The sequence below is a fragment of the Xiphophorus couchianus genome, chromosome 21 (genome assembly GCF_001444195.1).
Source record: "Xiphophorus couchianus chromosome 21, X_couchianus-1.0, whole genome shotgun sequence".
Taxonomy (NCBI): Eukaryota; Metazoa; Chordata; class Actinopteri; order Cyprinodontiformes; family Poeciliidae; genus Xiphophorus; species Xiphophorus couchianus.
This window is the reverse complement of record NC_040248.1, coordinates 10365696-10388087: the sequence shown is the minus strand read 5'-3', so window position 1 is coordinate 10388087 and position 22392 is coordinate 10365696. Positions and strand designations below refer to the sequence as shown.

At 39.6% G+C, this 22392-nt stretch overlaps 2 protein-coding genes across 4 annotated transcripts in view; one reads left to right on the top strand and one right to left on the bottom strand.

Annotated features, from left to right (window-relative positions):
- nck1b (NCK adaptor protein 1b) overlaps nucleotides 1-17358 on the top strand; it is a 37581-nt gene extending 20223 nt beyond the window's left edge. For 2 of the 3 annotated variants that reach the window (XM_028004628.1, XM_028004629.1), the window contains exons 4-5: nucleotides 10567-11324; nucleotides 12958-17358. In XM_028004628.1, coding sequence (XP_027860429.1) covers nucleotides 10567-11324; nucleotides 12958-13158 — 959 coding nt within the window. In that variant the 3' untranslated portion in view covers nucleotides 13159-17358. Of the gene's footprint in view, nucleotides 1-1997; nucleotides 2621-10566; nucleotides 11325-12957 lie in introns of those variants that run through there. The other variant, XM_028004630.1, reaches the window with a different exon arrangement.
- Nucleotides 17359-18191: 833 nt separating this feature from the next.
- On the bottom strand, nucleotides 18192-21568 carry bdh1 (3-hydroxybutyrate dehydrogenase, type 1). Its single transcript, XM_028004631.1, has 5 exons — nucleotides 21308-21568; nucleotides 20917-21027; nucleotides 20261-20402; nucleotides 20028-20180; nucleotides 18192-19392 (listed from the first exon to the last, which is right to left on the bottom strand). Exons 1-5 carry the CDS (start codon nucleotides 21518-21520, stop codon nucleotides 18926-18928), a joined length of 1086 nt encoding a protein of 361 aa, XP_027860432.1. The 5' UTR covers nucleotides 21521-21568; the 3' UTR covers nucleotides 18192-18925.
- Nucleotides 21569-22392: the final 824 nt, after the last annotated feature.

Genomic DNA, 22392 nt, shown 5'->3' with positions numbered 1-22392 from the left:
TACAAGGTGACAATTTATTTACAACTACATTCTGATTTACAAGCATAACATTAGTATAGCATGGATTTTATTTTTACCTGCACATTTATTGACACAAAACATAAATTCTCAGCCATTTTATTTTTCAAGGTTACAAAACTAAACTCACAAGTGTGCTGTTTGATTTAATAGTAGAGAATATTTATAAGCTGAAGCTAAGCATGAATGAGAAAGTTATTGTTTGTCTTAACTGAGTTCTTCTCTGCCATCTATGTTGAATCATTGTCAGTCCTGGTATTAGATCTGGAAAATATCATTATTTCTCATGTATTATTGTAGAATGTAATTTTGGTTGGTGATTCTTTACACACTACCAACTCTGCAGTGATGCTTTATCTGTATTTTTTAAATTGACTATTAAAAAAAGACAATTTTTTTTAAACTTGTAAGCTGACAACAAACTTGCCTATAAGTCCGTTACTTGTTGATGTGGCATGAAGATGATGTGTACCGAAGAAGCTGCCAGTCGATGCAAACGGTCATACTGTAGTTCCAAATTAGTTTTTTACATGAACAAATGGTGAAAATATTAAAAATGAAAAAAAAAAAAACTGTGGTTTTGAGTGCTCCTTGTCATGTGTCATAATTTCACAATTATCGCACATTCACCAGTGTTTGCAAAACACTTATCTGTTGGACTCCAACTTCCCGTTTTTTCTTGTGTTTGTGTCAGCGTGTGTGCACAGCAGTTGTGGGTAGAGTGTGACAATATTTTTGAAAAGTGTTGCTGAAAGAGGAATTGAAATGTTTTTAAATAATTCAACTCAATGACTTGAGCAAAGATTTTCTGCGAAGTCTGTCCTGCATGTGTTACTCAGAGGTATCTAGATTTGTATGACATGATTTTTTTCCTCTGCGGTGTTTGTGTGGGTGTGTGTGTGTGTGTGTGTGTGTGTGTAGGAGGTTATGTTGCCATAAACAAAAGCTCATGGCCTCTTAACAACATCCCAGCTGTCACCATATTCGATCTTTACATTTTTAAGAACAGCTGCCTGGCTGGACAAACACAAGTCATGTCTAACTTACCATACACTCGAAATAAAACACTAAATTGCAGCAATCTTGTTAAAACACCAGCATAATCCTAGAAGGGCTTTTGTTTTGTTTTCTAAAAAGTTTTCTCACCCCGTACAACCATAAACGTCAAAGTATTTCATTGAGATTGTATCTAATGGAGCAGCACATTATTGTCCCATTAGTTCATAAGTCTGAATGTACGTTCATCTCGGAGTCATTGTTTTGTGGAGCCATTGTCCACCACAATTACAACTGTCTGGGTGTTGTGGTATTTCTCTACCTGCTTTGCACATCTAGAGACTGAAAGTTTTGCTTCTTCTTTGCGAAATATCTCAAACCCTGGTAAACTGTCAACAGCAACACCAGAATTTCTCATTAATTTCACTTTGCTGTCATTCTATTAACCCCAGACTTTTGGATTGCATGACTAAGGCCCCATTTACAAGGCAATGCAAGAACAGTTAAAACATAAATGTTTATTTATTTATTTATTTTTTTGTTGATGTTGACAAAATCAAAAAGGTTTGACAACTGGCTCCACAATGAAACTTTCTATAGATGCAATGCAGATCATGTCCGTGTAAACGCAAGCACAAAACATTTGGAAACAATGATGGTCATGTCATGTTACCCTACGGTTGTCCCTTCAGGCTCGATTTGCTGCTGCACCTTTTCAGATTATTGGTATCAAACTTTAAAAAGATGTCTGAAATGCACTCCACATTTTCAGATTTTTGGTTCTATCTTTTTTCTCCACTTTAAATAATAAACCACTTTGTTGATCTACAGTTTTTGTAATACAGAAAGAAAAAGGAAAAAATACCAGGCATTGTGTAATCTCTGATTAACTATGCCTCTTTCCTAATCTGTGCTGTGGGCGGTTGGGTCACACATTGGCAAGTAAGAGGAGCAACTCCGGGCTCACACTCTGATATGTTGTGTGGGAGGAAAAGTTGATCTTTTTGTTGCTGGGTGTGAAGTTGTGTCATCGCTTAAGAGGGCATGATGTGTCTAGAGACGGCTCTCTTACTGTTTGGGAGTGTTTCTGTGATTAACGGCTTCTGTTCCCTGAGTTTGTTGTAAACTTATGAGTGTTTCTCAAACAGCTGTTGTCATGTGAGACTTCACTGAGTCACTCTGCTGCTTCCCCAGAGATTCCTCTTTTTTTATTTTATTTTATTTTTCAAAATTCTTTTCTTTTAAATCTGCTGTATATATGTTTAGAAAATCGCCTTCTAGACTTTTTGTGTAGCATGGAGCTCTTGTGCTCTGTGTCTAAGCTTCACCCCCACCCTTTCCTACTCCCTATTCTCTCCTACTTCTTGAGGCCTCTTGCAGTCTGTCTTCCAGAGCTGAACTGGAGGCCTCTCTAACCTGTGCCCTCATTGGCTAACCCCTGATCACATGGCCTGCAAGTGGGCTGCCCTTCTCTACAGTCCGCCCAGCTCTCAGGGTGTTCACATGGAATAACTCCACAGCTGCAGTGGGAAGAGAACAGGGACTGCGAACGAGACAGAGAGCGAGCCCAAAATGGACATGGCTAACCTATTCAAACATTTCTTTCGTGAGTTTTAAACTTTTCTAGCCCTTAGTTGCTCCATAAAGTTGTTTTGACTTGTTTTGTTTCCACTTATCTGATTTTTATTTATTTATCCCTCTGAACTTCCCTGAGCAGTTTAGTTTCTTTGAACAACTCAGGAAAAAAGATGCAGGTCTTTTTTTGCTGTTTTTTAAACTTAATGTATCAGATTTTTGCTTTGTCCGAATGTCTGTTTCAAGCTAACCGAATGAAAGTGTCAGGATCAGAGCGGGCAGCAACAGATTTTAGTGTGAACCCATTTGGTCTGACAAAGAGAGGCTGTCCCAGTGTGTGTGAGCGGCTGCAGACACTGGGTGGATATGCTTTTGAAAAGCCTGCTGCTGAGCCCAAGCCTGTAATTGCCCCGGCAATCCTTCTTTCTTTGAATTCACGCAGGCACAAAACTCACACACAGGCTAGAATCTTGCTTCATTGTTTTCTTCCAACGTTTACCTCATTGAGGTGGGCTACATCTTAGTGGATTACACTGTCATTCTCTCCAGCCGGTTCAGGAGTATCTCACGACATTGCAGATGGCTGTATTCTTTTATGTTTCCCTTAGGGCGAGCTCCCTGGTTCTGGGAGGGTCCCCCTGCCGCCGATCATGAGCTACAGTTGAAGGGTTCTCATGTAGAACACTGTAGTCATTGTGCAAAGAGGAGGAAGGGAGTCCTTGATGATTGATGGGACTTGGGTTCCCATCTTATGCACCTCTCATGGTTATCAGAGGAATGTCAATGGTTTACAGCCACACTGACACTTAAAAAAAAAAAAAATTAACAGGGCCGTAATCTCACCTTGATATATCCTGGCTCTGTCTGCAGGAATCTCATTGACTGCTCTGCTTGTTCTTTAGCGGGAGGTGAAGAAGATAGAGATGAGCTAACAGGCATTTTGCTTGTGTAAACTCTGTAAGCTGCTACTTTTTCTCTCTCTCTAACTCCTGTTTCTTTCTGGCTCCCTTCCCTCCTTTTTCCTGTTTCTCAGCCTCCCCAGCAAGCGGAAACTCTAATTTGAGCCACATTTCTCTCTTAGCTCAGTGCGAGCCAAAGAGGAAGTGAGAAGTCGGAGGGAAATTGAATCATGTCGTTTGGGATTGTCTGTTGGATGGCTCGCTCTTCAATTCCCGCTTATTTTCTCCACATTGCTCACTCCTGTTTCCTGACTTAAGAGACCAAAGAAAGGAAAAAAACTTCTTATCATAGCTAGGCCAAGATTAGTGTGAATAGTCCAAGTCATTCATGCCCAAGATGTTTTTTCTGCTGTAAAGCTGTGTCACCACGCATGGCTTTTCCTGTTTTCTCTTTACATCAGATGAAGTGAGTAGTGGTCTTCACAAAGCCAGAACAGTAAGCATATTAGAGATTGCTGACTTTCTGATTGGCTATAATGTAATAGTAATGTATCACATCTGAAATACGTGTTTTTATTAGGACAATCGTCCAAAATGTAGATTTGTTTCATTGAATCTTAAGCTGTTGTTTTTCTTGTTTCCTGTGTTATGAAATCAGTTACATTGCAGTCATTGCAGGAATTTAAACATAATAACTCATTTGAGTATTAGTTCAAATCCTGAGCACATCTTACGGCATTTAAATGTTACTATCGTTTTTGCTTAAATGACACCACAACTAGATTTATTTAAAATGTGTTTCTTTGTATTGTGTTTCTCCAATACAAATTGGAGAAACGCAGATCAGTTTTGAATGTTAAATATTTTTCTAGCCTTCAAACTGCAAACATTACTCTGAGAGAAAGAGAGCAGTCTCAATTCAACAGGATTTTATTTTTGCTATACACTGAAGGATGATGAAGATATTTTCAAAGGTTAGTTCAGATTTCCTGTGAATCTATTGGGTAACTTCACAGAAAGATGTTGTACAGTTAAGAGCTTGTTGGGAAATTGAGAACACCATTGCGGGAGATGGACAAGTTAGTCATAGATATGCATATCTTAGAAACATGGACTTTCAACTAAACAAAACACTAACAGACTGTTAATACTTGCTAATAATAGCTTTCATTTTGAGTCATTTTCAAACAACTAAAGGGAATTAAAACAGGTGGTTTACATCTGACTGACATTACATGGTTATTTAATATCCAAAATGTTTTAATCTTTCTACTGCAGGTAGTGGAACTATTACAAATAATAACTCGACTGAATTGAACTAAGCCCTTAAAGTGTCTTAAAATCTACTACTATCATCTGGTTTAGGTAGAACCAACACAGAATCCTAAACATTTATTAGTGAATCCATGTATGTATATTGACAATAATGCCAATAATGTTGTTTGGCAAGTTGAATTAACGTTCTCTCCAAAGTCAATCCATACACTGTGGGTAAAGGTTTGAGTGATTGAGTTGCTTACGTATACTGTTAGTAAAGACATCTTGATGACTGTAGAAGATGGGAGAAATGTGGGTTATTTACTGTCACAAGATTCATTATAATAGATGCAAATGGATGTTTTGCTGAAATTGATCAGCCCTACTTTATTCATGTCTTTCTGGTTAACTGAAAGATAATGGGATGAAAACAGACTTAAAAATTATGTCTCCATCCTTTAATTTGCGCTCATGATTCCAGCGCTGTTGTAATGATGAAGGTGAGCATGGATTACCATCAGGTGGAGTACGGAAAGTAGTTTTCTAACTGGTTGATTTGATACAACCTGACAGATCGCAACCTCAAACACACTGTAGCGTCTGACAGCAGCTTTGCTCTGCAGCACCTCTCCTTGAACTCTGCCCCATCACAGAGATCGATGGCTGCCTGCATTTGAAGTTGAAACTTGAAAGAGCTCTGCACGTTTCCTGTGTATCCGTCAGCCATGTTGGCAGACCTGATTGAAGCCATGGCCTCTAAAAGGCAGCCCCAACCGCAAATACGCCGACTCACTCATGTGTGCGCTGTCCCTCTCCTTTTGATTGACTCACACAGCTTCTGGCTCAACATGTTGTCATTACACTTAATGCGTACGTCTCTGAGTAAACCATATGGCTGAGGACTGCTGTTTTCCACTACATGTCCGAAGACATATTGTTGTCATGAACTTGCAAAGCTCCTCCTGAGTGTCTGCAATCAGATGACAGACATTGCTACACAGTAATTTTAAGCAACTTCACTAGAATTGTGAAGTAGGATGTGACGGCAACTTGCCACAGAAGAAGTAGCAGGACGGTTTGCTTTAACCTGACTGGCTGGAAAAAGTGTCTGTGTCAAAGCAAAGGGATGTTAAAGGCCTGTCAGACAGGCTGACGCGGGGTGTTGTCGTCCACAGAGGAAGAGCCCTGGAATGGAGGGAAGCCGGGAGGTCGAAAGGGCCCTGGCAGACAATGGACAGCCAACTAGCGTAGGCAGGCCAGAGTTTGGACAGAAGAAAAAAACCTCATTCCTGTATGTCACCGGTAGCTGGACAGACTTCCTGGCACTTTCTTCTCTTTGTGTTGTTGAGTTTCATCTGTAAACAAACTTCTATTTTTTTTTTTTTCTTTCTTTCTTTTTTTTAAATTTTATTTTATTTTGAAGGAACCCAACATGTGCATGTTGTGCTCTTTGTCATTGTTTGCAGTGATTTACAGCCATCTGATTCTGTGTAATTTCCTTCCCCCACATCCCTCTCTCAGGAAGCGCGCAAAAAAATAAGAGGCATGTGATGTTGTACGAGAGAAGTTTCCAGTGCACGGTGTTTTCAATTTCTCTCATAAGGTTTTCCCAGCTTGCAGCAGAGCCGCAACAAGGTTTGTGGCTTTCAGGGGAAGCTGAACGTCCCACACCGTATGTGCTCACAAAGTTCAAGTGGTTGTCTTTGTTTAGGATTATTGTCAGGTGTAGAAAATGAGGCAAAATGGGGAGAGGGCTATTTTTAGATCTCTGAGCGGTGTCTGCTTCTTCTTTCAAATGGCACTTTCCAGTCATCACGATTATATATTTTAAATAACCCAGTGACATACAATATTTGTATGTGTTTTGTGTGACATACAGAGAAAGAACTGTTACATGGCACCACGTAGGAAAAGAAATTAAAATATTTGCAACATTTTAGTACACTAAATTTTTCCCTTGAGCTGGAAATTGGGAAATTTAATTTGGCATCTCCAGCTATAGTGTACACTGTCATGACCTTTGAACTTTTCTATTTTCTGTGATTTGGTATGGGCTGGCTCTATCACAGTCATCACAATGAAATTTAAAGCAGAAACAAAGTTGTATTACAGTTCTAATAATATTGTAAATAACATAAAGTTAATATTTTGATTTAGATACATCGAAAAAATATATAATGAATGCCTAAATTTGTTTGAAATTTTCAAGTATTTATTGAATTGTACCATGTCATCTGCAGGTAGGTGCTTAGCAAGTGTAGTTTAAAAAAATGTTAACTCACTGAGTGATTTAAAATTTTTCTTTACAAATAGTGGAATTTGTCCTTCTAGCAAGAGTTAAGTGTGAGAGCCTCCTTTCATCCAGCTGACCGGCAGCGTGCATCAGCAGCACTGTTAACTGTACTTTCATATACCTAGAAGAAACGTTTGGATCCCCTACACTTGTATTTATCTTTAACTGGGAGCAGTATAGAAGGAAAAATGAAAACATAACTTTTTAAATCCTCAATATGCCTCGGTACAGGTAATTCCTACCACCATCTTCCCTGTATTTATTAGGATAAGATGTAATAGACAAGTAAATACTAATATGTAAATATGAATTTGAGGATTATTAAACATTTTTAATTACATTTTTATTTTTTTACATATAATCTGAAACATATGGCATCCGTTTGTATTCAGCCCTGTTTCACTCTAAAACACTTAAATAAGATTCAGTGCAACCAAGCACATTTTGAAGACACCTCATCACAGTAAATACAGTCTACCGAAGTGTAATTTAATCTCATCTCTACTTTATTGATGTTTATAGTTGTAACAATGCTTCTCTTGACCAGTAGTTCATATACTGAAACCCGCCTCCTTTCTTTAACTGCGTCAAAACCATAATTGGGTTCTGTAGGGTTTCACTGGAGAGTGGTCCCATGGCGGCTATTAGTCCTTAACTCAGCCATCTGGGGTTCCACTCCCAACTTTCTGGAGTTTTGCTGCATATCTCCAACTTTTCCCTTTCTCTCTCTGCCCAATTCCTGCCATAATGTGAATTATGGTGACAAGCACCTCAAAATGTAAAATAAAAAGAACCTCCTCCAATGAGAGTTTACAAGCACATCTACCTTCACAGTATCAAGTATTGACTATGAAGTGCTTTTGTTTACTAAAAATTTGATAACGATAACATGGTAAAAAATCATGCAGGTCCTTCATTTTCTGTTTGATTATGAATCAGTGAAATAAGTTTAGCTTTCTTGGAGATCAGAACTCAAAGAAAGCCAGAAATCTGCAATTGTTGGACCCTGATTTTTGCTGTGCTTTAGTTGGATTTTACCAGGATTTTCTGTGATGGACCTACAAAAAGTCTGGATAATTGTGAAGTGCAAGGAAAAATAATATGCAGTTCTTGGACTGTTTCACAAATAATCAGAAACTTGTGGTGCGCAATTGTTTCAGCCTCCTTTTATTCTTATTCATCTAAACAAAATCCAGTTCCAACCAAATTACCTTCAGTCCGTGGTTTTGGAAAGCTCTGCAAGATTCCTTCCTGCATTACTTCTGTGACATTACTGTTGCAGATTTCCAGCGATTTGTACACAAATGTCCAAAACTCAATTGAACACACAAACCTGGCTCAATATCAAGGAAGCACTAGCCAGTATCTGTTAGCGCCACCTGAGCTCAGTGCAGCTGTGCCCTTCTCTGGAAAAGCATTTCCATTTCGTGCGTTTGATGTGAAAAGATATTATCTCTGCTAAACTGTAAAGGAAGCTCTCCCACACAGCCAACGGGTGAATTCTTCTGCATAACTCCAGAACACCATGATAGATGAGGCTTTAGGAGAAACATTGCTCTCAGTAGCAGCCCCTGTATCTGTTAGCTGTGCAGGCAAATCAGAACTTCCCATTACTTACCTGGCTGCAGATTGAGCATCTATGCAAATGCTGTGGCTCTGCCTTTTTAATGCAAAGCATTCAGGGACCATAGCAGACAAAAGCAGTAAATGGACACCAGTGACAAGGCCAATGATAAGCCTTTCCTTAGATAAAATATAAACTTTATCTCTCTGTTCTCATTTGGAGGCTAAAGATGTCTCTATCAGTATTTGACGGCCTCTAACCTTCATTTGGGCTAAATTAGGTCACTTCCAACCATAAAGGTTCCAACTGCAGTATCTCTTTTTAAATTGTGCATGTCAGGAATTTATCTGATATGTTCCTTTTTGTGACGGAAGCTTCTGATCTGTCCTCCGATATCTTTTTGTCTTGTTTGAGTTGGTACAAAGATGCCTAACTGGCGTGTGTGCAGCACGTAACCTCCGCCTCCAGACATCAGCTCTTAACACCCTGTCTGCACTCTGTACTTATGCACAGTGGTGGGACTAATAACAGGCTCTACCTGGAAGCAATTTAACGTTGGACTCTGAGCCCTACTGTGAAATTTGTCTGCTCTCCTTGAGTCAGAGGCACCTTTCAGTAACAATCCATCTGCGGTAAAGGACACTCGCATTTCCCCAGCGGCTGGGATAACAGACGACGCACGCCGTCCTCCCAGCGCAGTCCCGGAGACTCCACCCTGCTCCACTGTGTAATTTCACCCAGCTGTCTTTTGATTATGCAAGCAATAGCCTTGCAAACGTAATCAGAAATGAGCCTAAATCTGTCACCGTCTGTGATATCAGTGTCTGGTTGGGCTGAGCTGGAGTTGTTTAAACATTATAAAATGGTCACAGCTCTTCAACAATGAAACTACAGTAACACTATAGAGTTGGAGGGAAGTAGAAGAGTTTCAAATCAGGATGCAGTGCAGGCCAAGGTGATTATTGCAATGTGATTAGCAGCAATGAGGCTGTAGCTGGCTGAACTGTTTTGTTCCAGTGAGTGCAGGCCGACTGGAGTGGGGGTGAGGTGTCTGATTTTAGTATTAGGTGACGGTACACAAAGAAAACAGTTTCTACAGGATTTGTAGGCCCATGTCAAAACAAGTTTTCGTCCCATTCAGTTTTATTCCACCATGCCAGCATAGATTTTTATTGTTTCCTCAGCACCTACACCTAATCCTCAAGAATGTATTTAGATTTGGAGCGTGGGGGGTTTGGGCTCTGATGTGAAAAGGAAAGGATATTTAGAAAGCCTGTAATACTAATTATTGCTTTATTCTCTTTTTGTTTTACTTTTCATTTCTTGTTGAGACTTGTCCCACACCATTAGAAAGTTAGGGGGAAAAAAAAGTTTATTTTGGCACACAGGTATGGGCAAATTTATTGAAACCTCTGCTAAAAAGATGTCAATAGCCTCAATGTTTTGCTTTCTTTTTAATGCAGTAGAATATTTTCACTCTGATTATTCTACTGTATTCAGATATTTAATATGATTTCAGGATTTTCAATTGGATTTTCAAATTACTGTTGCCACACCCCTGCTGTGTACAAGCCTTTTCCTATGACACTGGTCATTGCATATAAACGTTAGATGTCAATTAATGTTAAGCAGGGCATAACAATGCCAAAAGCCAATATATCTTTTTTCCCCTGTTTTTTATTTGTTCTGACATTAAAATAATTACTGGACTAGTTGTATTTGGTTTGATTTCTGAAGAGGATCCCAAGACCCCAAATGTGTTTAATTTCCTGAGATTGTTGACTTGAATGAAGAAACCGCTATATCTGTAAATTCTGGCTGAACTGTAAAATATGAATTTATTTTATTTCTTGAAATGGTATAGGTGGTATAGGTGATTTACCACCATTAAAAGGGACACCAACAAATTTATCTGCATGCGTAGATCTCACTGCTAATCATCTTTTTGTTTTTTTGTCTCCTAGGAATTGGGAAGGTAAAAAGCAGGAAGGGAGGGATGAGAGACACCGCTTCCAACGCCGACACGGATCTGAGCACAGATAACGGCGAAAGGCTGTACGACCTCAACGTGCCCGCTTTCGTCAAGTTCAGTTATTCTGCGGAGCGCGAGGACGAGCTCTCTTTGGTGAAGGGCACGCGGGTGGTGGTGATGGAGAAGTGCAGCGACGGCTGGTGGCGCGGCAGCTACAACGGACGGTCTGGCTGGTTCCCGTCCAACTACGTGACGGAGGACATGGATGGGACGGCGGGGGGAGGAGGCATGGGCGGCCTGGGAGATCCGGCTGCTGGATCACTGACTGAGAAGCTGGTGGACGTGGTAAGAAGCAGCACGAACGGAAACAGAGTGTTGCACACGGTTCAGGCGCTCTACCCCTTCAGCACTGGCAACGACGAGGAACTGAACTTTGAGCGGGGCGAGGTGATGGAGGTCATAGAGAAACCAGAGAACGACCCAGAGTGGTGGAAGTGCCGCAAAGCAGACGGACAGTTGGGCCTGGTGCCTAAGAACTATGTTACTGTTCTTGACTCCAGCTCCCATAAATCCACAGCAGGGCCAGCCGGGCCTCCAACGCCTGACTGTGACTACATCTCGCCCTCAGGCAGTGGACGCTTTGCCGGGAAGGAGTGGTACTACGGAAAAGTGACGCGCCACCAGGCAGAGGTGGCGCTAAATCAAAGAGGCACGGAGGGAGACTTCCTCATCCGAGATAGCGAGTCATCGGTCAGTCACTAAGATCTGTTCATTAAAGAAGTTGTTCAGAATTTTTGAAATTATGTTCTGTTAAAAGTTTATAAGCAGCTACTGTCTTACCTCTAGTAGACACAGCAGAAAGGATTAATTTTTGAACACACCAACCTTTCTCAAATTCTTGAAGGGAGTAATCAGGTTAGAATGTCATGTTAACATCAGTACCAATCCAAATAATCCACACCTACAAAGAAATCAACTCCAATTAGTCAGTAAATTCAGATGTTTGTTACATAAGGGGATGATGCAAGATTTCTCATTACCAACGAAACACACAAGAGACATGTTAGAAGAATAAAAGCCCAGCCCTCTCCCAAGACAATGTCAAAAATCTCACAAATAAGGTTGCCAGCAGAGTGAAAAGAATTATTTGATTTTCGGTTCACTTACAGAGAGGTTCAAAAAAGACCTGAATTTTCATAAAAACCACAATTTATTGTAGAAATGTCTACTGCACAAGACTCCACTATTGAAGTAAAAAGTTTTTCAATGTCTTTGAAGTTGGTTTAAGACTATGACAAGTCAGTTCACTACTGGGAGTTTACTGCGATCAGATGGTTGGAAACATGATGTTGGGCCGTCTTTGATAATGCAGTACTGGCAGACTTCATCTCAATGATGGAAGGAAGGAGAACAGTGCCAGAGGCATTCTTGATAAGAACCTAAACAAGAAATGAGGGTGGACTTTTTCAGCAAGACAATGAATACAAAATAAATCTGTTATTTACCCAGTCAGTTAGCTGACTTGGGTCCTATTTATAGTTTCTGTTAACATCTTTTTCCCAGAACTGTTTAAGGGCACCTGAAAAATACATGTGACTATTTTAGGTGTCTTGAAGGTGTTACCCTAAAAGTTTTTGATAGGTTCTACTCTTCTTTTTTTTCTACTGTAAAGTTCTTGCCATCTTTGTCTAGTATAAATGCAAATAAGTTGTACCCAGAAGACTATCGCTAAGTGCTAGTCTCTGCAGAGCCAAGACTGAAGCAGATTTTCAGCGTTCTAAGACTGTGATCATTATGATTTGTAAGAACAGTATTTCATGTGTTATTTGCAGATTCCAACTAGCATTAACCAGTAAAAAAATACTTGAAAGCAAACCTTTTACAGCAGTTCAAGTTAACAATATTCTAGTTATATATACATATTTTTTATTTTTCAAACCATCTTCGCTTCTGTGTTTGATAACTTTGACTATGAATGTTTTCTAATGCTCAGTTCTCAGTTTGCGTTTCACACAGGAATATTACTGGGGTTCCACGATCTCGTTTCTCCGTCTTTTGTGTAAATAATCATCAGTATTAATAACCGTCCAATGAATGCGTAGCAATGGCTTAAATATACTCATTGCTACGCATTAACATAAACCCTCTGACATTTTTAAGATTAGAGGTACTTTACGGTTTAAGTCCGCTTTGTTTTTGGGCCCTTTCAGTGCAGCCATTAGCTTCAGTCTCCGGAACCAGCCAATCTGAATATGTATTATCTGCTGCTAAACTTTAAACAGACCTTCTCTTAAAAATTCTGGACTTTTCCTTTCCTCCTTTTCCTTCTAATCGTTCCTGTTGTCTGTGGTCACTAATCCGAGTTTTTCTTCTACTTTTTCAGCCAAATGACTTCTCCATCTCCCTAAAAGCGCAGAGCAAGAACAAGCATTTCAAAGTGCAGCTGAAGGAGAGCCTTTACTGCATCGGACAGCGCAAATTCAACTCTATGGAAGAGCTTGTCGAACACTACAAAAAGGCTCCCATCTTCACCAGTGAGCAGGGAGACAAACTGTACCTGATCAAAGCCCTGGCCGCATCCTGATCCGATCCTCACATACACACACACACACACACACACACACACCCGCCCACGCGCGCACACAGACATGCACAGAGATTAATGGCTTCCATATATAAAACAGATTCTTACACCAGAACACACACTAACATTTCTGCTCCAAGCCTGAAGACTTAACACATCATCAGGACTTAAATGGCCACTTTGTGAGCATTCCAAGAAGAGATATGGAAAAAGCATGGGAGAGGGCTGAAGAAAAGACTTACGGACCCGGAGAGTTGACTACAGGCCTCTTGGTCGCATTTTAAATTATCCACGTTAGGTCATAGGCAACGGCATGTATTTCACCCTTGGTATCTATTAGGGTTTCATTTAGATTTCTTTATGTTGATAATATATAATCTTTTTTTTAACAATTTCCTTTAAAGATGTGATTTTTATTTTTTATTTTTTAAACTACACATGACTGAGATATTTTTAGATGACGACTTACTCAGAGCCATGCCTGCAGGTCTTACACGTCGACTCACTTTAATGTTTGTCTTAAAGCTTTTTTCTTTGTTTCTTTTTTTGTGGTTGTGGACACATTAATCCACAACCTCAGCTAATCATTGATAAAAATCAAGTGACCAAACTATATTTATTTAGATTTGTTAGGATCCGTGTTGTTGAGATTGAAATGTTACAATGCATTTGCTTTTTTTTTTGTTTTGTTTTCCTCCATTTCTTGTGCAAAGAAGGCTTTGTTTTGTTGTTGTTGTTTTGTACAATAGAACTGCTTGTGCCACATTTTGCTGTATCCACATCATGTGAATGTTACAAAGAGGCGGCAAATTACACGGCGAATCTCATGATGCAAATAAGTAGAATAGTGTCAAACCAAACTCCCTTTTATTTTCTGTTAAGAATCCATTCACAGCTGGTAGAAATCAACTTTTTCTGACTAATACCAACTTTTGGGGTTCTGAGAACTGATCTGTCATTTCTGATTTTGAAATATTTCCCAGCTCTCCCCCAAAAGGATTATAAAACATGAGAACAAATGTGTTGCAGGTTTGGAATCCAACAGCTTATGAAGGAATTACAAGATTATCCACATTAATGGACCAAAGTCCATGCCCCCGCTGTTGTCTGATTCCCCCTTTTCTAAATTGGAAAATGGCATCAAAATACATTTTACTGCAATCTGTAGAATTAAAATGGTGGGAATATTAGTTTTGTTTCTATCTTTTTATCCTGTATCTGCTGACTAAGCAAAAAATTGGCAGATTTTGATCTCCAGCTGGTTGATTGGTTCATCTCTGCAAACTTCAGTTGTCTGTTTTCTTTTTTTGTTGTTTTGCTTTTTTTAATGACACATGCTGCTTTTTGATGGGTTTATGTAGAAAGTTTATAGCTTAAGTGTGCTTAATGACAGGAGGAGGAGAAATCATATTTTTCACAAATTAAAGCTGACCAAATTGGTCTATTCTGATCTCCGGTCGATTGGTCAGTGCACTTCTAGGTTTTGGGAGTATCTTTGTGTCTAAAGCTCACCGTTGGAGTCATAGAGTCCTTTTCTTTTTGTTTTTTTTTTTGTCATCAGGAAAAGAAAATGTATAAATCTAGTTCTCTGGAACAGAGAGGGGAAGAGGAGGACTGGCTCAGGCAGCCAACAGGGTGATCTCACCGCTCCTAAATTAGTGATTACTAAAGGGAATAGAGGGTCACCGGGAGATCAAGTGTGCATACTTGCAAAGCATGGATGTTATACAAAAAAAAAAACTACCTATTCCTTGCGGAGGCAGAAAAGATCCAAGTTTCTATGTACAGCGAAGGTTTGGAGTGAGCTTTTTTTTTTTTTTTCACTGAAAGGGGACTAGGTAGAGTCTGAATGTGGAAGGGCAGCAATCAAAGCTGCAGCAGAAGGAGTGCTGGCAGGGAGCAGCTCCAGCAGGGGGATGATGATGATCATCATCACAAAGCCTGCTATGATGAGTTCTCCAGCTGCAGCTGGTTGGACCAGGGCACATAAAGAAAAGAGGATGAGGGAAGGAAAAATAGACTAAGGAATTGGAGAGCATGTTCCACTGTAACAGCCACGCCCAGTCGATCATCTACTAAGCAGCTGATGGAGAATTGGGTGTAAGGTTTTTGATGAAAGCATCTGAGGTGATTGGCAGAAGTAGAGATGGACCAATCTGAATGATCAGTCTTGTACCTATCAATATCCATTTTCCCCAATCGTTTTCTTTTAGAACCTTGTTACAGAAAGATTTAAACAACATTTACGTCATTATTTGATGAGTAGTGGTGATGTCACACTGTGTGTGAGAGTCTTAGTTTTTAAAACAAACACAAAAGGATTAAAGTACACTTTGAAGTCCAGCATTTTCTGTTGGCTTTTAGCAGGGCTAGCATTGATAAAATACCGGTTTCCGTGTGTATTTTCTGGAGAATGTAACTCTGTACCTTAACTTATGTAAGCGTTAAACATTTCATCATCCAGCATTTTCAAAACTGATTTTAAAAGCTTAGAATAACAAAGCAGCAAATTTGCTACACTGTTTAACCTTCCTGTTATCTGCTGAAAGTCTTGCTTTCTCTCGCAGCCCAAATAAACCACTGACAGGTCATCAAATACAATTGTTTACTTTAAAACAAATTCTCAGATCTCTGTTACTGAAATTGGCTTACTTTGTCTTCTTCGCTCAGTAGTTGCTTCCAGTGTGAACTGGAGGTACTTGGGTGCAGTGCGTTCACAGGTTTATTTGTTTGAGTCCCGATCACTGGTTAGATTTCATCAACTTGAAAAAAGCCTGATTTTGTTTACCACCCTATTTTGTTTCAGATAAAAGTTTTTAAAGCTGAAAATGTTTTATGAATAGTTAAACCATCCATTCAGATTTATGTGTTTAAAGTGCTAATTTTACAGTTTCTTGAACAGATGTCTTAATATGTAGCACACATAAAACAAAACAGCTTTTGGAGATAACTGTCGAGTTATAATTAAACTTAGCAATTAATTAGCATTCCCTTTTGCAGATATGTGGATTTTATCAAATCCACATATCATCAATTCCAGGGTTTTGAAAATACCCAATCTGCAGCTATCTTCTGGATTCATTTGTTGGATTCATTTATTCACCTGCTTGTTGCCAGTACTTCCTCCCTGGCCCCCAGTTTCTGCAGCATCTGTGATGCCACAAAGCATTAAAGTGAATCCGCCAACACATTCTGCCCCACTTTAAAGGATTTGGGAGAATTTAACGTGCCTTCACAGCTTTACGGCAACCAAAGCTTTAGCTCCCCGATTATTTTCTCCCCCCCTTTTTTCTGTAGAACCCATATTTCCTTCTTCTCTTATCACTGCTATCTGCTTAAAGCTTTGCATGTGCATCAGCGGAGCGATTAGCAGATGCGTCGGGACGGCCGGACATATCCTCAAAGGAAAGAGCAAATGTCATGGACTTACCCCTCTCTCCTTTCTTGGTCATGCATAATACGCCCTTTTTAGTTGGTGTGTTCCATTTCAAGTGACCTTACCATAGCTGACTTCATCAAGTATTAGATGAACAGTGAATGCCTACATGTAAACGATAAACACGTGCGGACGTTGAGTGATAAACATAACTCCAGGTGTGATGTAATCATGACCTAAATCTGTATGAGCACCTCAAGTAACTTGTGTTTCGAAACGTCAACAGTTTAAAATATCATTTTTACATCTTTATCTACAACTAGTGTAAGAGTTCACATTTGTTTTTTGTTTTTTTTGTTTGTTTGTTTGCAGATTAGCCACATAAATATGAACAAACTCAATATTTAAATATTTAGCTTGATATTAAAACAGAACTACAGTATCTCCCTGCTTAGATATTGTTACTGGGATCTTTTTTTATTTTACAATAAAAAGGAGGCTGCATGAGCAGAGCCTTGTAGCTGTACAAAAGAAATGTCTGCTTTAAAGAGTCAGTTGTGACAGATATTATCAAAACTGCTCGTCAAACTATTCGTCCTGATGGGAAGTAAACTACCGTGCGCTCTGAACTCGCTAAATTCACCCGAGATATTGTTAAACTTTCACACAGATGTTTTGATAATATTAAAAACAAGTGGCCCGTGTTTAATTTTGGTGCTTTCGTGCTGCTTACATTTCTGTGGTGATATTTGTCTCACAAAGCTTTTTTTTTTTTTATTTCTGTAAGTGAGAGTGAAGAAACAGATCCATGCTGTGGAATGATTTAAAAAAGGCAGTGCTGTGAAAAAAAATGTAATGTTATGCTCTTAATACTGTTTTTATGGAGGGGAGACTGTCTTCAGGTGTAATAATTTAGAAGATTTAGAGTGTTAAAGATGTAATAAAAAGCAAAAAAAAAAGGTTGTCTGCTTGACTTTTAATGCACGCTATATTTTTATGTAGATATAAAAAAGAGCACAGGTGCTCTGAATATATTAAATCTTTTTTTTTTTACCTTTTTCTGTTATTCAGCTCAGCACAGATTCACCACACATTTCAGTTATTTATTGCTGATACTCTCTCGCAGGTAATTTAAATCCAAATTTCTGCTTGTCAGATTTAGACGAATAACTCATTGTTTAACCCAAACATGTCAGCCTACTGGGAAAAGTTTGGACCATGTAGAAGCAGTCCTTTGGATGGGATTTGCTTAACATTCCTGTCAATATTGTGGTTATTCCTGTTGCCTGTGGAAAACTTCTGGAGTTTTTCCTTTCACTCAACTTTCCTTCAATATGCTTAGATACAGCACTCTTAAGCACACAGACTCTTCAGCAAGTTAGTGAGATTTCCAAATTATTCATAACATTTGAGGTAAATATTGTTTTTGTAATTGACCTTCTGTAATACTTTAGTTTTAGTGTTTTATTAGCTCTAAACAATAGTCATACAACTTCATAAAAAATTGCTTATATCTGTGTGTAATGAATCCTGAATTATGCTCTAATGCATGGAGAAGTGTCTATAATTTCAGCAGTTATATCTATGATGTGTGTGTGCCACCTGGCGGTCATTAGTAAAACTACATTTAGAATGATTCAGAACGATTTCAAACAACTTATTCATGACTTTTGGTTTATTTAGTCAGGTTTTGAAAAATGACACTGACTGTAGTACTTTAAAATAAATCACTCTGTTCATTTGCATAATTCAATATATTGCATAACATTTCACTCACAAAGACAGGGGTGGTCCAACAACATTTCTTCTTCTTCCAAGTACCCTCATTAGTCCCTTCTGTGTGAAGTAGTATGCTGGTTTTCATGGGGCATGTGGGACGAAGTGAGTTTGTGTGGCTGTTACATAACTCTGGGGCAAACATCACAGCGGCCCTCAAAGTCCGGCCCCGGTCTGTTCCGACAACAGAACAGCAGGAGCCCTTTCAAGCTCGCTTTGTCTTCATGCCATAGCCCCCCTCGTCCCTCTCAACCTCCCTAACGAGTTGCATGAGGGAAAACATTGCAAAGTATCATGGTAAATAAAAGATAAAAAGGAACAAGCTCAAAGTTGTTTTAGATAATATATCAGCAAGCAATAAAAGTGCGTTATTGGTAGCTATAAGAACTCTGATGAGAAAAACAAATGACTGAGAATAGATCTGAATACATAGTCTAAGCCAGACATATTAAAAAGTAAACTGCAGCTATTTACTTACAGTTTGAAACATTAAAAAGTATTGAGGCTTAATCAGTGAACGATTTCAGGTGCGGAGGAATCAGAAACCCTACGTTGGGTGAACTCTGACTGATCTATTGTGAAATAGGAGATAGAGAGGAAGCTAAAACTTCCCTTTTAGAAGTAGAGCAAGTCGGATAACGCGCCAGGCAGGTGGGTCATCACCTGCATCCTGATCCACCAGTGCGGCTCCATGGGGCTGTACCGCGTGTACGGACGCTTTGACCCAATGGCGTCTGCGATATCATCCAGAACCGGAGTCATGTCCTTCTCGCCGCTGTTGCAGTAAGAGCGCATCAGTGCCATGTACTGCTCAAAGTGGCTTTTCCCGTAGTCGTCCTTCACCTCGGCAGGGGCCTCGTTCCACAGCTTGTTGGCTGTGGTGGCCACAATGTCTCGGGTGAGGATGCCGGTGGCCACGATGTAGTTCCCCGGCTCGATGACGGACACTTTCACTCCCCAGGTCTTCATCTCGTAGCGCAGACAGTCGGAGAAGGCCTCCACGCCGTACTTCGACACGCAGTAAGGAGATCGCAGCCGGTTGCCCATCCTACCGTACATGCTGGCGATGTTCACAACACGGCCTGCAAGCGGATAAAACACACCGCATTTATATTTATCGGTTAGTTTTTTTTGTGTGTGTGTGTGTTTCCTCAGGTTATCTTTGATATTAATATAAGGTGCTCTGAAATTTTTTTTCCCCAAGTCAAAAACCCAATTAATCAGATCAGCCTGAAAAAAAAGGTGCCAGAACTTAAGACTTTTGCATCAGCTGCCAATAAAGTAAGAAAAGAATTTGAATAAACATCTTGTGCTATTTTTCAATAACCATTAAAGTGTATTTTTGTGCATTCTTAAAATTGTAATTCATTTTGAAATCAAATGTATTATATTTACTACAATGTAGTGTTTTTGTTTTTACATTTTACTTAATGAATTTCTTTTTAGCTGCTAAGCTTATGTTGTACTTTACAGTGTCTTGTGTTAAAAACCAGTGTATATCTGATAAAAAATTGTTTTGGTAAAAACAAAATGCATCATATATTTTACATTTGCTCCCCAAATTCTCTAAAACCGGCTTTGATTGTGTGTTCACTGTACACACAATGTCTCTTTCAGATTTTTGAACTTTGGACGCATCATTTTTTTGATATGTCATGCTTACACGAAGGTGGGCGTTAATAAGTAACAAACAGAGAAAAACCTTCCATGGGTTTACCTTTCGCATTGCGGATTAATGGCAGTACAGCTTTGGTGACCCTGATGGTGCCCCATAGATTGACCTCCGACAGCTGCCTGTAGGTGTCCATGGAGGTGAACTCCACCTCTCCGAAGGTCGACACCCCAGCGTTGTTCACCACAGCCCACAGACCTGACGGATTTACAGAATCATAATGAATCAGCCCACGTTTCATTTATCTGTATTTAGGGGTAATAAACTGTTAACATTACCTCGTTGTGAGTCTTCCAGATTGCCTTTGATGTGTTCAACTGCCTTTTTCACCTGGTCATCACTGCAGACGTCAAGCTGCACCACCTTCATGCGTTCTGAATGAAATTCCTCAAGCTCCTTGGCACCCTCTCCATCTTTGTCCTGCATTATGTAAAGAATATAGTCAGGCTCATAAACAACATTTAGTAAATCCTCCATTTGGGGCCCAACCCCGGACACAGATTTCACTGGTCAAAATGCTTAAGCTCAACAGAAGTGCAGGATGAGGATGGAAAATGAAAACGTGTGAGGAAAGAATAGAATATAATATATACATAAAAGTATCACAATTGCATGTTTTCATAACTGTATCAATCAATCAAATTGTATTTGTATGTATGCAACAGCATTGAAAATCTAACAAGGAAAACCTAATTGTGCACTCCACAAATCTGGAATTCATGAAAATTCAGAATCAGAGTTTGCTTTCCGATAGAGCTTTATTTACTTTGCAAAGAATGTTTAGTCACTATGTGCAAAACTGACATTCCCCAAAGCTTCAGTGGCAGTAATAAGTGTTTCTGCAAAGTATTGACTGGCCACACTTTAGTTTCCATTTTGAAAAACACCAAAAATGATTTCACTGCAATTGTTCTGAAAAGGATTGGATTATTACCTTTAGTAGACACCCAGCAAAGACTGTGTAACCGAGCGTGTGCAGATGTTTCGCAAGTGAAAGACCGAACCCAGTATCGCAACCTGTAATAAGCACGGCTTTTCCTTGGACCTATAAAACAGAAAGCAGTCATGACTCCACATAATACAGGCAAAAAACTAAATATTTCACTGTAAATAAGATTATCAGGTACAGAGCTGCAGCTGACATTGCAAGGTTAATCCTCATGCACCGTTAACCTTGCACTCAAGGAAATTTTCTGATAATCTAAAGTCCTGAAGTTTCCTCTCATAAATTTGCTGTGCATATTGACACATTCCTCAGTCTGGTTAAATGTGCAGCAGAATCATAAGACGGGTACAAAGCACCACGTTTCTGCTCTGTCCCTTACCTCAACCGATCCCCTTGGGAATCGAGGGGTCGCGACATACAGTACAAAAGTCGCGTAGATCACGACGATGCACTCGGTCACGCTCGTTTCTGGCAGTCCCAGCAACCTCATGATGGCGTTGAGGAGAGCGGGGAGCCCGAAGCCCAGCACCACGGTGAGGAGAACCGAGAAGGACACCAGGAGCGTCACTCGGAAAGCGGACTGAGGAGCCATCTTGGAGCAGCTGTGAGTTTATTTTCCTGGAAAAGCTGACTACATCACCCACCAGCGTGGGGTCACGGCACTGTACGACACGACACGCGCCCTTCCCTACGTCGAATAAAGGTTAAGAAAAAAAACAAACAAAAAAAAAACGTTTTTAAGCATCTCATGTAACAGCTACAAATGTTCCACAGTGTAAAAACCATAGACTGTGTTAAGATTAAAGGTTTAGTTTTTTTTTTTTTTAACTGAAATTATTTGCGTCACGGTGACGCCGACTAACGGGACACGGTAAAAGCGGAAGTAACTAATGGGGAACCTTCTTGCCTAAAAAAAACATCCAGTAAAAATATAGCAGACTTGACCGAATAGGAATAACGTCACTTCGGAGAAACCTCTGAATATACAGACACACACAGTTCCCAAGTCAGTTGGGAAAATACTCACAAGTGAGACTTTTTATAAGGTGTGTATTCTGAACCAAATATTTTAGAAAAAAAGATCACATCAGCGCCCTATGTGCAAAGAGCCCATTGAGGATTCCGGTAGCACGACCTTAAGCTTGCTTGAAAACCCTCCACTGGCTGAATTGAAATTGTGAAAACAATGGAGGCTTAATATATTCAAATAAATTTCAGATTTTTCCTCAAAAAAAGAGTTTCATATGAACGCAGTAGATCCTCAAATTTCAATGTGAAGTTGTCAAAGAATCCATTTTTCACTTTTATGGTGAACATTTACCTCATGAAGTATTGAGGAAAGCAATGAAGTGCTCAAAAATTTCTTGGTAGACAATGTTGAATTTGGACTCAAGTTAGCTTAAGTGGATCTGGACCAGTAAGCAGTCTTTTCTTCTTGGATCATCTCATCTCACCATCAGGAGT